At 48.3% G+C, this 15,023-nt stretch overlaps 2 protein-coding genes across 4 annotated transcripts in view; one reads left to right on the top strand and one right to left on the bottom strand.

Annotated features, from left to right (window-relative positions):
* The first annotated feature begins 550 nt into the window (after positions 1-550).
* uba6 (ubiquitin like modifier activating enzyme 6) lies at positions 551-9,482 on the top strand. 3 transcript variants are annotated; one of them, XM_034556739.1, is made up of 32 exons: positions 551-596; positions 1,102-1,192; positions 1,346-1,440; positions 1,560-1,588; positions 1,670-1,764; positions 1,855-1,966; positions 2,133-2,213; positions 2,309-2,431; positions 2,569-2,692; positions 3,004-3,107; positions 3,200-3,262; positions 3,613-3,689; positions 3,791-3,857; positions 3,949-4,092; positions 4,252-4,398; positions 4,494-4,574; positions 4,678-4,755; positions 4,857-5,038; positions 5,176-5,281; positions 5,410-5,499; positions 5,600-5,680; positions 5,783-5,911; positions 5,994-6,045; positions 6,159-6,222; positions 6,313-6,382; positions 6,470-6,541; positions 6,633-6,756; positions 6,855-7,048; positions 7,477-7,604; positions 7,700-7,787; positions 7,875-7,969; positions 8,052-9,482. In XM_034556739.1, the coding sequence occupies exons 2-32, from the start codon at positions 1,152-1,154 to the stop codon at positions 8,191-8,193; spliced, it is 3,078 nt and encodes a 1,025-aa protein (XP_034412630.1). In that variant the 5' UTR covers positions 551-596; positions 1,102-1,151; the 3' UTR covers positions 8,194-9,482. The 3 variants fall into 3 exon arrangements, with proteins under 3 accessions (XP_034412630.1, XP_034412806.1, XP_034412717.1); XM_034556915.1 differs by lacking the exon at positions 551-596 and adding an exon at positions 605-818; XM_034556826.1 differs by lacking the exon at positions 551-596 and adding an exon at positions 834-957.
* A 250-nt stretch (positions 9,483-9,732) lies between these two features.
* The window catches only part of polq (polymerase (DNA directed), theta), a 16,916-nt gene continuing 11,625 nt past the window's right edge, over positions 9,733-15,023 (bottom strand). Inside the window, 22 exon segments of the mRNA XM_034557028.1 lie at positions 9,733-10,285; positions 10,404-10,510; positions 10,618-10,720; positions 10,722-10,754; positions 10,854-10,916; positions 10,918-10,979; positions 11,067-11,094; positions 11,096-11,139; positions 11,142-11,178; positions 11,272-11,307; positions 11,309-11,374; positions 11,474-11,556; positions 11,649-11,748; positions 12,352-12,476; positions 12,573-12,618; positions 12,620-12,748; positions 13,416-13,547; positions 13,636-13,829; positions 13,922-14,129; positions 14,323-14,534; positions 14,618-14,758; positions 14,853-15,023. Coding sequence (XP_034412919.1) covers positions 10,172-10,285; positions 10,404-10,510; positions 10,618-10,720; positions 10,722-10,754; positions 10,854-10,916; positions 10,918-10,979; positions 11,067-11,094; positions 11,096-11,139; positions 11,142-11,178; positions 11,272-11,307; positions 11,309-11,374; positions 11,474-11,556; positions 11,649-11,748; positions 12,352-12,476; positions 12,573-12,618; positions 12,620-12,748; positions 13,416-13,547; positions 13,636-13,829; positions 13,922-14,129; positions 14,323-14,534; positions 14,618-14,758; positions 14,853-15,023 — 2,234 coding nt within the window. The 3' untranslated portion in view covers positions 9,733-10,171.

Below are 15,023 nucleotides of genomic sequence, written 5' to 3'. Positions count from 1 at the left end.
CTATAAAGTTACAAACATTTTGGCAAGGGTATTTTTTTATAAAGGTTAAAATAGTGTCTACTTATTTATCCGCTTGGGAAAAAAAATTGTAATTGTTCTTTAAAATGATAAATATGAATAGAATAAATTGATAATCAAACAGTAGTCTTTGTCTGTGTCATCAAAACTCTGACACTATATGCAAGTTTGAGGAGGTGATGTCACAGGTCAAATCCCAAACCTTTATTTTATTTTTATTATTTAGATTTTTTAAATGATTAATAATCATTCATCTATACATTGCAATACACCCCTCACTATTTTCTCTTTTCTTTTTTTCCCCTTTAGTTTTTTCTTGATGAATATATTATGAAGCCTATGAGTACATTTTTGTCGAAATATTTTTTGAAATTGAATTAGCAAGAAAAATATTTTGACAAAAATGTACTCATAGGCCCAGGACAAAAATACTGGATAGGGGTATTATTAGCGTATATATAATACTGTACACGTATTGGATGACCTTGGTCACGTGATCGCAGTAACCCGGAACAACTCCCAAGTTTTTAACCAGTCACAACCATTCATTCCCTCTAGCCCGTCGCGCATACTGACAGGTAGCTACGTGCGATTGTTTGTCTCAAATTAACAACATTCACGGCGCCTCGTTCACGCGGATCGGTAGGAAGACAAAAACACCTAAAGCCGCTGTCGACCCCTGGGCCGTTACCCGGAGCCCGACGTGCGCCTCGTCACTTTTAACGAGTTCACGACAGTGTCCTCTCCACCGGCAACAGGCAGCAGTGGCACCCTGCGCTAGCTAACCCTAGCAGCTAACGGTAGCTAACCGAACCGCGGCACCGTTTGACTCGCCGAAAGACGTCACCGCGTCTCGGCTCGAGACAGCTCGTTTGCATATGCGCGCGCGACTGCCAGGTTTAACAACATTGGTGACAAACTATTGTTAATAGTCAGCAGGTGTGTGTGTGTGTGTGTGAAGTTAGCCGTTTAGCTAACCGGCAACAGGGCGTTGGTTTTAAGGTTACCGCCGGTGACAACCCGCACGGTTATTTGGTTCTAGCTGTGCTCATTGCTGCCTGTACTTCTTATGTCATTCTTCAGGTAGAGCCGTTGTCTCTGGCAGTTGAATCCCCCCCTCTTCCCCTCCCGGCATGGCTGCAGACTCGATGGAGATTGACGACTCTCTTTACAGGCAAGTCCAGTAACCGCTGTCACCTTTTTATTTTTATTTTTATTGAGGCACTTGAAGCTACAGATGAGGTCCCATGACGGTGCTGCTGCGGCCAACTGCATCCCTCTCTCCGGCTCCCTGACATTGTCTCTCTCTCTCTCTCTCTTTGTCCAGCCGCCAGCGATATGTGCTGGGAGACAGCGCCATGCACCAGATGGCCCAGTCCTCGGTCTTTCTCAGTGGAATGGGAGGACTGGGAATCGAGATAGGTAAAGTTGGACTAAATGGCATATTTTTTGCACTGGTGTGAGATATTCACTGCCACAGCAGTCGCGTCAACGGACATCCCTCAATTGTGGTTTGACACTCTTGTGTTCTGGTTCCGCAGCAAAGAACATCGTCCTGGCCGGCGTGAAGGTATGCAGTGTTTCCCGTTTCAACGCCGAGTGTCTTGAGTCGGTCTTCCTGCGGCCTCATCGGTTTTTTTTCTGTGTGCAGGCCGTCAGCCTTCACGACACGAAGCAGTGCGAAACCTGGGATCTGGGCTCCAACTTCTTCATCCACAAAGAGGACGTGTTGGGCCAGAAGAGCAGGTGAGATGCCCCCTCCCCCTCTTCCTTCCCCCCCCCCCCCGATTAGAGCTCACCATCTGAAACACCTCTTCTCTCCCCATTGTGCCGCAGGGTGGAGGCGGTGTGCCCCCGGGTCGCAGAGCTGAACCCGTACGTCCACGTCGACGTGTCCTCCTTGGCTCTGGACGACAACACCGACCTCGGCTTCCTCGGAAAGTACCAGGCAAGGCTCCGCTTTCAGAGCCTGTAGTTTTGTTCTTTCACGGAGAACGGAGGCTGTGATTTCTTTTAAAAAATGTTAAATACTCCTTCATTCAACTTGATTCCGCACCCCCCCACAGCCGTCGTCCCAAAGCACCCACTTCATTGTTCTCTGTTCTCTCCTGCAGTGTGTAATTCTGACTGAAGCCCGATTGAGCCTCCAGAAGAGAGTGAACGACTTCTGCCACTCCCATCAACCCCCCATCAGAGTAAGTCCACTGTCCCCCACAGAGCGACTTCCACGAACAAGTCAAACGTGAGCCAAACCGTTTTAATTCATTTTTCACCTCGTTGTCCTTTCCAGTTCATCAGCTGTGATGCGTACGGCATCTGCGTGCGGGTGTTTTGTGATTTCGGAGAGGAGTTTGAGGTGTCAGATCCCACCGGAGAGGAGCCCAAAGAGATTTTCATCCAAAGTATCACTCAGGTAGCCTGAACACCTGACAGTCTACCATCTATCCATTGATCTATCTTCTTCCTGTCAGACAATTGTTTTTAATTGTGAGACGTGAAACGAGCCTTATTTGATCTCTTTTTTTTTTCCTTTTAATTTGGACCCTTTAGGACAGTCCTGGGGTGGTAACCTGCATGGACAACCAGCCCCACGGCCTTCAGACAGGCCAGAGTGTTGTCTTCAGAGAGGTCAACGGCATGGTGGAAGTCAATGGCACCGTCCGGCCCGTTTCAGGTATTATTTCTTCATTGACAATGATTTTTTACTGTGTTTTTATTATTTTAGTTGTGACACTGGCTTTACCGATGAATCACAGATTTACACAACATTTAGAATATGGTCAATAAATAGAAGAAACAAATATGCTGTATATCATAACGTACTCTGTTAATTTTGTTTCATTTTGAATGATTTCAAGGAGCAGATTTAATGAGATTTTCTGAATAAAGTGACATAAGAGCGCATTAATCTAATCTAAGCCGTGTGTGTGTGTGTGTGCGCGCGTGCGTGTGCGTGTGCGTGTGTGTGTGTGTGTGTGGTATTAGTCCTTTCCCCTTACAGTTTTGCAATCGGAGACACATCCCAACTACAACCATACGCACATGGAGGCTTCTTTGTTCTGTTGAAAACGCCCAAGACGTACAGATTTGTAAGTTTAGTAGTTGCCAGAAATATTGCAGATGAACCCCCAAAAAATAAGTTTATGTTTAGATCAACACATTCTGCTTGTGTGTGTTTCAGGAGACATTAGAGAAACAGTTGTGTGATCCTCATGTCCTGACACCAGACTTCAGTAAACCAGAGGTGAGAGATGTTCTGGGTTACTGCGTGGCAAAGCGAGGTTTAAAGGGCCGGTTAGCTAGCTAACTTTGGGCTTAAACCAGGGCAGCAGCAAAGCGAGCACACTTTAGCGAGGCACTTTGCCCAAAAGCATAACCAGCGTAAACAAGATTGGATTGTGTGTACAGACCAGAGTGGCGTGGCTTCTAAGTAAACTTAAGTTACGTGCTTATTCTTTTCCAGTCTTAATAAGTTAGCCTTGCTGCGTGGTACCAACTGCTGTATTTACAAATGGCTTGTGATGTTTGTTTGAGTTTAACCAAGCAGTTCCCCCCCGTTTTAAATGTTTTTTTTTTTTTTGATCTACCCATCAGGCCCCACTACAGATCCATGCAGCCATGATGGCTCTGGACACCTTCCAGGAGCAGCTCAGCAGACTCCCCAACGCCGGGTAAACTCAACATTTCATACCATCAGTCCTGGCTGTGGACGTGTGTGTGTGTGTGTGAAGTTGTTGGAATGTGAGCGTTTTTTTACTTTTCATGCCATCAGGTGCTCACAGGATGCTGAGGTTTTACTGAAGCTAACGGAGGAAGTGAATGGAACTCTCATGAACAAAGTGAGTGCTTTTTCTTTTCTTCCCTCATGCTTAGATTTTCTCGAGCCTGCCGAGATGCACACAGGCGGCTCAACGTCTCTTTCCTTTCCAGGCTCCCGTGAACGCCGAGTTGGTGCGCTGTCTGTCGAGAACAGCGAGGGGAACTCTCCCTCCGTTAGCTGCGGCTGTGGGAGGTCTCGCCAGCCAGGAAGTCCTTAAGGCCATCACGGGGAAGTTTGCGCCGCTGCAGCAATGGGTAGGTCTCTCAATTTGACCACCAAGTGAAATGGCTCAGTCTACCCTGTTAAACAATTGGCTTTAAATTAGTTTCCTGAATTATTATCCCCCGTTTTTTGCATCCTTGAAGAAAAGAATTGAAGTTACTTTTCTCCCCTTCTGCCTCTCCTGCATTTAGTTTTACCTCGACGCCATTGAGGTGGTCCGGCCTCTTCAGTCCGTCGCCGCCGAGGAGTTTTTCCCGAGGGGCGATCGCTACGATGGGTTACGAGCCTGCATCGGTGAATCCATGTGCCTGGAACTGCACAAGCTCAGGGTGTTCATGGTGAGGGTTGGGCTGAACGTATGCGTTGAATTATTTTTACGGTTCTTGTCCAAAAAAAAACAACAACAACAAAAACGCAATGTCTCCTCCTCCAGGTGGGCTGTGGGGCCATCGGCTGTGAAATGCTGAAAAACTTTGCCCTGCTTGGGGTGGGCTTGGCCAGCAGCTCAGGAGAGGTGGGCGTTTCTCGCTACGTTTTGCTCTCGTCGGTCTCACTCGGTACATTTCAGGACTCGCCGTTGTGCGTTTAGTGAATATTTGTACTCTGCGTCTTCTCAGGTGTGCATCACGGACCCCGACCTCATAGAAAAGTCCAACCTCAATCGGCAGTTTCTCTTCAGACCACATCATATACAGGTGAACCTTTTTCAGTGCAATATTAATTCCATATTCACAAGAACTGTGATCAGAATCCACCACACGCACTGTTTCTTTTTCTTTCCTCCCCGGTGTCTCAGAAACCAAAGAGCACCACAGCGGCAGAGGCCACTCTGGAAATCAACCCAGACCTGCAGGTGGACGCTCACCTCAACAAGGTGTGTCCTGCTACCGAGAGCGTCTACAATGACGCCTTCTACTGCCGCCTGAACCTGGTGGTCACCGCGCTGGACAACGTGGAGGCCCGCAGATACGTGGACAGGTCGGCGCACATCTTTTCTTCTTTTTTTTTGCACTGACTGAGCCCGGATCTAGCCATCGACCCAGAAAAAGCAAACCTATGGCGTGAGTTGTTTCTTAGTTTGGCCAACAGGTGATATTGTGTTTCTGCGTTTTCAGCCGCTGTTTATCCAATCAGAGAGCTCTCCTGGACTCCGGCACCATGGGAACTAAAGGACACACAGAAATCATCGTGCCAAATTTGACAGAGTCCTACAATAGCCATGTAAGTGTGTGTGTGTGTGTGTGTGTGTGTGTGTGTGTGTGTGTGTGTGTGTGTGAGTGTGTGAGAGGGACCATCTTTGTGTTTTTCATCTTTTAGTCTTTACAGTGATCATTCGCTTTGCTCACCAGAGGGACCCCCCAGAGGAGGAGATCCCATTCTGCACTCTCAAGTCCTTCCCTTCTGTCATAGAGCACACCATTCAGTGGGCCAGAGACAAGGTCAGCCAGCTCAAAACGCAACAACTTATCTTGTTTGTGTTTTTTTTTAATCGTACACATGGGTGTGCTAATTCTAAACATTTACTTTGTGTTTGTCTAGTTTGAGAATCTGTTTGCACACAAGCCCTCCATGTTCAACTCGTTCTGGCAGACGCACCCCTCTGCCGAAGTGGTGCTACAGGTAAGACTTTGCATGGCATTAGTGTTGTTCCCACTTGTTTGAAGTAGTATTTGCCAGCAATGTGTAAAACACCGTTTTTTATGTGTGTGTGTGTGTTTGTAGAGGATGCAGAGGGGGGAAAGTCTGGAGGGGTCATTCCAGGTCATTAAGCTGCTCAGCAAACGGCCCAGCCGGTGGGACCAGTGCGTCACTTTCGCCCGTCTGAAATTTGAAAAGTACTTCAAGAGAAAGGTAATACATGGCATTCATTTCATTTAATAGATGTACACGTGTGTTGGTGCCAGCGCCACAATAATGTTGTTTCTGTCTGTAGGCCCTACAACTGTTACACTCTTTCCCCCTAGACACAAGGTTAAAAGATGGAAGTAAGTTATCTTTATTTGTTTCTCTCAGACACACTCCTAAAGTTATCAAATCATTTCAATATACATTGTATTTAAGAGCAAAGAGTATAGCGGATTGTTCTTCCCTTCCTCAGGTTTGTTTTGGCAGTCCCCAAAAAGACCTCCAGCGCCGGTTGATTTTGACTTGAAAGACTCTTTGTGAGTACTCGCTCTCGCGCTGCAGTTCACGGCTCTCGTGTCGTACGCTTCACATCTAAGCTTGTCGAACCCTCCTCGTTTCCCCATCAGGCACTTCGGTTTCATCGTCAGCACTGCCCGGCTCTTTGCGGGGGTTTACAACATCCCTTACTCACAAAAGGTAGGTCACGTACACTAATACACACACACACACACACGTGCGCACTCGCTTACTGACTGACTGACTGGACCTTTCCTTCTTCATCAGGATGTCACTGAAGAGGAGGTGACCAGGCTTCTCTCAATTGTCAAGATTCCAGAGTACAGGCCCTCAGAGAAAGTGAGCGTCGCCACTGAGCTGTTCCTTAAGTTCATAGTGTTAAACTGCAAAAAAGAAATCCCATAATATTTGATTGATCTTTCCCTTCCAGAGTATAGAGACCGACGAAACGGTAAGGAAGCCCGATTCAATGAAGTTGCCTCTGAGCAGCGAGGAAGAGAGGGAGGCCATCGCACAGCTGGAGCAGGCCATTGCTACCGACAACGTCACCGCAGGTGCACAACGACAGAAAACGACCCACAACAAATGCCAAAGAGTACCGTAAAGCTACTTCTAACCACTGGGGTGCGCTGTCTTTGTCTTTCGGGCGCAGAGAGCTTACAGGTGAGCCCGCTGCAGTTTGAGAAGGATGACGACGGCAACGGCCACATGGACTTTGTGACGGCAGCGTCCGCCCTCAGAGCCAGGATGTACGCCATCGAGCCGGCCGACCGACTCAAGACCAAGCGGATCGCCGGCAAAATCATCCCCGCCATCGCCACGGCGACGGCCGCCGTGGCCGGACTGGTGAGATACGCTTTGAAATGATTCAGTTCCTGAAGAAGACGGTGAAATTCACCGAGCTGTGTGCGGCGTGTTATGAACCCAAATACGACGGCGGCTGATGTTCCGACGTTTGTGGTATTCCCACAACAAGTACAGAGTAGAAATAGTGGCTATTTATTTCATGGCGGACGGCGGTAGTTAGGTTATAACTGTTTACGGAGACAAGCCACAGAGATAAGCCACGCCCCCTTTTCGCGTCTAAACGCGCCTGTGCATTGACTTTGCATGGGATCTGGACGCGCGTTTGGTGTGCAGCACAACTTGTCGGGCGTCGAAACTCGCCGCGTTTGGTGTGAACGCAGCATTAGGACGTCGGTGTGAATAGATGTCGGAAAGCGCGGTTGAGCATCAATAACTTTGCGTTCTTTATTTATTTGTGACGCGTTCAGGTGGCCCTGGAGTTGGTCAAGGTTGTCGGAGGCTATGAGTTTGAGTCCTTCAAAAACTGCTTCTTTAACTTGGCCATCCCTGTAGTGGTGCTCACCGAGCCTGCCCAAGTTAAGCAGTCACTCATCAGGTAAGCTCACAAGTTCCTCTCGCACAACTTGATAGCGATAGAACACCTGTTTGGACCCCCGCTCACTGAATGATGCTGCCTGACATCTTTCCCAGGGACAACATTTACTTCTCCATCTGGGACTGTTGGACTATCTTTGGCCGTGAGGACTTCACCCTCTCTGACTTCATCAACGCAGTGAGGGTGAGTTACCATTCATTTGTATTCAGATGAATGAATTTTAAGTTTAAAAAAAAAGAAATGTTGTAATCAATCGCTGTTGTCTTCCAGGAAAAATATGGAATCGAACCCACGATGGTCGTCCATGGCGTGAAGATGCTCTATGTGCCGGTGATGCCTGGACACTCGAAGAGACTCAAGCTGACGTAAGTGTTTTTTTTCTTTTCTTGTGGTTCGCTATTCTTTGTGACTCCTCCCCTCCTGAACGTCTCCTCTGCTTCTGCTCAGGATGCAGAAGTTGATCAAGCCATCCGTGGACCGCCGCTACGTCGACCTCACCGTGTCATTTGCCCCAGAGGCCGACGGAGACGACGACCTGCCCGGCCCTCCCGTCAGGTACTTCTTCAGCCGCAACGGAGAGACACCGTGACGCCCGGCCCGGGTCCTCGAGCCTCCTGTGTCCTTACTCCTCCCTCCTTTGGTGTAAATTGTTGTCCCCCAATAACCTGGGCTAGATCTAAGCCTGGAGCTTTCCTTCAGGTTCTTCTCAAAGCTCCTGGGCCCCACCACCAGCCCCCCTCCACCACCCTTTCTCTGTATGTAATGGAACAAGAAAAGACCAGACCTGGTCCCAGTTCTTCTTGCCCCACATCTAGCCAGCACGAGGCTGCTTGAGTAGCACTTAACTGTACCTTTTGTACATACATTTCCTGTTCTGTTTTCTACTCTGGTAAAAAAAAAAAAAAAATGCACAGCTCCGGCCTGTGTCGATGCCTTAATTATTATTAACAAATTCTTTTTTTTTTCTTCTTTTTTTTTTTTGTCGCAGTGAGTCTAACTAACAACTGTGTTTACAGAAACCTGCAATCTCCCAAACACACCCACCCCGTTCAGTCTTGTTTGTGTTGTAAGTCTGCTGGGCCCCACAAAAATAAGGGGGCGGGGGGGGTGAAGTGTAGCGGTTAAGCTTCATTTGCTTCTTCCGCTTATTGGATTTGCCCAAACCGCCCAAACATTACGGAACAGATGTGCACTTCACGAGTAAAAGCGTGTTAAACACTTTGGTAGTGACACTGGTGCACACATTTGGGTGAACCACATGTTCCTCCATTAGATTAAGTTATGGCATGACTTCAATTGTTGCACAGGCTTTCTAGTGTTTTTTTTAATTTTTTGGGGGGACAAAACATCTGTACCACCATCTGGGATCACACTCCTGTTTTGTTTTCTTTCTGTGCCGTTGTTGCATTTGATTATGACACGTATTTATTTACTCGTTCCTCATTTCTGTCACTTTTTGTTGTGTCAAACTGAGCCTGTGTTGTTGAGCTCTGTGGTGCACTGGTTTGTTGTTAAACGACAAACAAGTCCAAACTAAAAGAGTTTAAAAGAAAGTAAATCATCCTTCCGTTTGGTTCCAGTTGAAGGGTGTGAAAAGGGGACTTAGAAATAGTCTGCATCGGCTTATATTGGCACTAAAGTCAATGTAATCTTGAGTGGAATCATAAGAATAAACTTTAATTCTGAATAAAATCGAGACTAAAGCCACGCGGAATGTTTTCGAGCGTTTATTCCCCCCCTCCCCCCCCCCCGTAACCAGAGGTGATGAATTGGGCTTTTTCACAGAGCGTGAATGTCATGTGTGACAACGATGTATGTTCCTGTGACAACTCAACCAACGGTCCAATAAAATGTGAGATTTTCAGGATGTCCTCGAGACCACGGCTGCCCCGCGTCTTTTTGTCCTGAATGCACCACGGTGGATATGACGGTTTCTGATTTATTGACTTAAATATTGTGGAGGAAAAACAAGGCCCAAACATTGTGTGTGTGTCCCACGACTCGTTGGATGGTTACGGTTCTGTCTTTCCATAACCACATGCTGGTCTCATGTGTGAAGACTGAAACTAAGTGCTTCGTGATTCCTACACATGACTCTGAAAATAAATGACAAGTGAAGTCTGGGAAGTTGTGATTTACATTTTATAAAACATTAGCACAAAACACTTATCACAAGATTGCAAAATAGAGAAAATAAATCGACACAAACAAGTTCAAGGTATTATATTACATAGATTATCATTGTACATAAAACAATCTCATGACGAGTATTGAGGTGTCAGTAAATTAAAAAAAATCTACTTTATGTATATACACTATACTACATAGTTATAAATACATTCAACAGTTCATGTATGTATCTTGCATTTCATTAATGTAGCAATTAAAAATAGAGCTTTTGTTATTACAGAATCTTAAAGGGACCGTTAGCACAAAAAGTGCTAACTCCGAAACTAAGATATATCTGCCGTCTCTCCAATACAAAGGGGAAATGTGTATTTAGATTTTTTTGGGGGAGGGGAACAATCAGCGCATGTATTTTTAATGTCGACGTTGAAACATTCACATTATATATCCAGGTCCTGCAAGCTTCCCCAGCTGGGTCCCGCCTTGACTTTGGCCTTCAGCTTCACGTACAGTTTCACCGCTGACTCCATCTCCCTCTTGACTATCTGAGCGACCTGACGAGAGAGTTATGCAGACATGAAAATCTGTTCAAAACACGATTAATTACTGCAAGCACGTAAACGATTGCGTCTCAAACTCAGTGATACACAACAACCTGAAGGACGTCCGTACCTGTATGAGGTCTTCCTCCGTGGTTTCATAGATGAGCTCGTCGTGCAGCTGCAGGACAAAGTAGGCCCCTCCGAGTCGGGACGTCCCGACCCCGCGGCGACCGCCGGCTGTGGAACGGACACATCACACACGTCATTTACACACACATCTTTTTTTTGTCGTTTTTCTTTTTTGCACGGGCTGATGGAGGAAGAGAAGATTGAGTGGGAGTCACCTGGGCGCGCGTGCTGGTGAGAGAGCGGCGCGGCGGGATACGTTTTACGCAGTCGTTTCTGGATGTTCACCGTGGCGAGTTTGACGATGTCCGCCGCCGAGCCCCTGTACCGTTGTGTTCACCGCCTGGCGCTCTGCCTGAGGGGAGGGGACGCCGAGACGTTACGAGAATGAATGGGTGAAAAAAATAAATAAATGCAACAATCGCACGGCGTCCGATGAGCGTGGGCGCCTTACGTGTGCTTTGGCGTGCGCGTTGGCATTGGCGATGCCCGGCAGGTATCTCCTGCGGCCCATCAGGGGTCTGGACGTAGCCGTTCTTCACACACTTCTTCACGGTTTCTCGAAGGAAAGCGTTGATCCCTGAGACACGAGACGGGACACGGATGAACCCTTTCTGTACATTCACGACTTCTCTGGACGAAGGATGCCGAGGAGCACGGCGTATACCTTTGTATCTGGCCTTGAAACTCTCGATTGTAGCAGGCCGCGTCGTCCTCCTCCACTCCCATCTGCTCCCCAGAGACTTGGCTCCCATCCCGTAGATAATGCCGTAGCAAATCTGAAAGAGACAAAGACGGCGGCGGTGAGTGTTTGCACGCGACGTCGACCTCGCCATCGTCCCCCATCGTCCCGTCTCCTGCCCCAGCTGCACCTGCTTCGCCTGTTGCCGGAGGGCGTCGTTCACGGAACTCCGGATCGACGCTTTTCCACTCGGCGGCGATGCAACGGAACACGTCGGCTCCTCCGTTCAGCACCTTGGCGGACGCAAAAAAAAACACACACACACCGTTTGTGATTTTGGTTCACCTGCGCGCCGGTGACCACCGCGGGATGTTTCCTGGAGACTCGCGAACCTGCAGAAGACGCTGGTCCCTGGAGAGGTGGGCCAACACGCGCAGCTCCAGCTGAGAGTAGTCGGCCGCCAACATCATGCCGCCTGCAGCACAGAGGCAGAAAGACGCAGCTGGCAGAGCGGTCCGAGATAGAAAAGGTGATGCGATTTATGGATAGATAGATATTCATAGCAACCTGAAAATGGTACGAAGGCGTGTCTCATGCTGACGGAGAAGGCCGGGCCGGGTTCTGCGCGGCCAGCAGCAGCTGGAGGCGCCGCTGAACGCCTCTTCTTCCTGTCCGGAGTCAGCATGACGTGGACGAACACTTAGCTTTCATTTCATTTGATTAACTCTTTTCCTCGCTTATTTTATAATTAAGTTGACAATTTTCAAGAAATTGTCATTTTAATGATCACTTATTTTTTACTGTATTTAAGTTGTATCGTTTATTATACTTTATTTATCCCTTATTTCACTGACTTTCACTTGTATAATTTTTTTTTTACTACTATTATTGTCTCATCTGCATGGTCTCAAATTATTAAAGGTTTTAATTACATTTTTTTATAATTTTATTGTCTCGTCTGCATGGTCTCAAATTGTTGAATTGTTTACTTGCTGAATGAAGTTCCGTCTTTTTTTTGGGGGATTAACCTGTATGACAGGTGCTGTACAAATGAAGTTTGATTGATTGATATCTTTACATATCACACAACGTGTATGTAGCTTATATTATGGATATTACAGGGAAACTCTGGTGCCACTTTTGTCCCCAGGCACCGCCAAAATCGACACAAAGTTTATCCAATAAAGTTAGAAATAACTAAGTTATGAGTAAAACAATAGTTATTTTACACAAAACACATCGGGTGCAGTGAACTCTGAGGTTGACCTACCCCTGACTTGGAGGTCATGTGACCGCTGTCTTGTGACGGCGGGCTCTCCCCCACCACCGTGGGCATGGAAATCTCAAAGTCTTTGGGGACATTCTGTACGTTGGGCTCAGTGAAGCTCACTCTACCTGGACAACAGAAAGAGCGGCGTCACCGCATGCTCTGGGAATTAGCCAGAGGTGTGCGAGTGTGTGTGTGTGTGTGTGCGTGTGTGCACGCACTACCTGTGGCTGTGTGCGTCTGGGCAATGGGGTATATTCTGTCCATGGCCCAGGGTGGTGTGGTATCGCTTCTCCCCTCTGCAGGGGGAACACCACTTGGTCAAGGCGTTCGTGATCCGCCTCCACTCCAGAATAACGCCCGGCAGCGGGTGCAGGGGGCGGAGCTTCTCCAGAACATCCTGCCAGACGTCATTGCGACTCAGTTGAAACACAGCGGAACACATCATGGCACGAATATGACCTCGAACTACAGGCAATTTTCATATTTTTATAATGATTACACAATGATCACAATATAGAACGTTTTCCTGTCATTCAATGAATGAATATGAAATGACCACATGGTAAAGCCTATTTCTGTTACCTCCAGAGTGAATTAAATATTTGATATGTATGAAAAATGTGTCGTTTCTCATTCGATTAGGAACTTTCGTGTGACAGTATCAAAAATATTTCCAGCAACCTGCAGAGTTAATCTGATAAAGTTTGATTTAATAACACAGGGGTTTTCCCATGAGCAGAATAATAGTTGTGTGCAGCCACGCAGGCCAAGCTGAATGAATGAACGGAGAAAGAAAATGCTGCTCACATCTCTGCTATTATTAAATCAGCATTTGGACCTTTAAAACATTATTCCCCCGCCACAATTATCCAGAGAGAACCCTGTCCTGATGCGTCTGCACTATTGTGTGGGATGCTTGTAGCCTTGAAGGCTGCCAGCTGGAGTCCTGTTTGTTAATCACATGGATCTGAGTGGGAGTGTTTTTTGGAGACATTTCAGTGAGCGTTTTTGCTCGTTATTATAAATCAAAAGACAAACTTCATGCAATGCAAAAGGAGCTTTACCTTGGTGGTGCTGAACTGCTTGCCGAGCCGTACTCGGCCGCCCGCTCCTCTCCTGGCGTAGCCGAGAGTCTTCTTACTTTTCGGTCCGCCCACGTCACCGTTTGGAGGCAGGTGTAGCTCTAAGAACAACACCTGCAGCACGGTGCGAGTGCACATGAGACTTTTAAATAGCACGGCTGGTTGGGGGGGGGGGATTTGCAAGTCGAAATTGTGGTGGTACCTGTGCTATGTCGTCGACGCTGGTGAGGGAGAAGCTGTGCCCCGCCAGGTCGTACGCCTGCGACTCCAGCGCCGCGAGTTTGGCCTGCATCACGTGTTTCTGCCTTTCGCTCTCTCGGACGCTGAAGCCCAACCCGTTCAACTCCAACACCGCCAGGGACACCTGGGAGGGCATCTCGACGCTCCGGAATACACCTGACACATGCATGCAAACCCGTTACCACCACCATCATCATCATCATTAGCTCTCACCACTGTGGGGATATTCTATGAGCGTCCCTTTTTACCAAGCATGCCGTCCTTCTCCAGCAGGCCGGCGAGGTGCTTCATGACGGAGAGCACGAGCACGCTCTTGGTCGCCGCCCTGACGCGCGGACAGTGCGCGTGCGCGTTCCCAAGTCCGTCCAGCAGAGGCAACTCTTCGGGACAGTAGACGGTCACCATGTTGGGCAGAGTCCTCTCCTCGCTGCCGGGGTCCACCAGCCAGCACGCAACCTGCGGCGTGGGATTCAACACACAGTCGCTTTGGAACATTTTCCTGGCAAAATGTTACTTAATTTGTTTTAAAGCCCCTATGTGTCGATTTGGGACGGGATTCTAACACCAAAAAATGTGTGAGAATGCCCGCAGCTGCATAATTAGTTTCTATCCGCATGCCGTGCGAGTACACATGCGTGGTTTCTCTCACCTTGGGATCCTCGCAGTTTCCCTCCAAGCTGACGCCGCAGCTCAGCACGAGCCTCTTGTACACCTCGATGATGTCATACGCAACAGCCACGCCCCCTATGGGAGCGGCGGTGGCTGTTACCGGCCCCGTCAGACAAGTCTTCGCCTGCCGCAGCCTCTCGCTCACTGGCAAGTCTGCGTCCAGCGGGGGAGGGGCCAGACTGGAGCTCAAACCTGAGGGGGTAACGCTTTTTGGAGTGAGCTTGTGCGGTGCGGTGCGTGTGTGTGTGTGTGTGTGTGCGTGCACGTGTCCGTACCTTTGCTCTGCTCCTGCTGCAGAGACATGTAGTACGCGTCTCTTGCTCCCCAGCAGACAGACAGCCCGATCAACACCAGGCCGTCGCTGTCTCTTACCGGAAAACCGTCGGCCCCGTGGAGCTTTTGGTGAGCTGCGGACTCTGTACGGAAAACACGTGCATGAGAGAGGGGGGCTGCATACAACGCGGGCTTTGCTTATAAATGTGTCATGTCAGTGGTGTACATGTTTATTACCTCTCTTGTGTTTCCTCTGCTCCTCCGGCTGCTGCCTGGGCTCCCTCTTTTCACAGGCCAAGGCCAGAGAGTAGCGCTCCTTCGTCCTCCACTCGTTAATGAAAGCGTCGAAGAGGCGCCTGTCACTCGCCACGTCTATGATGGAGAACGTCCCCGAGCTGCTGGAAGAGA

The sequence above is a fragment of the Cyclopterus lumpus genome, chromosome 1 (assembly GCF_009769545.1).
Source record: "Cyclopterus lumpus isolate fCycLum1 chromosome 1, fCycLum1.pri, whole genome shotgun sequence".
Classification (NCBI taxonomy): Eukaryota; Metazoa; Chordata; class Actinopteri; order Perciformes; family Cyclopteridae; genus Cyclopterus; species Cyclopterus lumpus.
The sequence above is the reverse complement of the archived record's forward strand: the minus strand, read 5'-3'. Positions and strand labels throughout refer to the sequence as shown.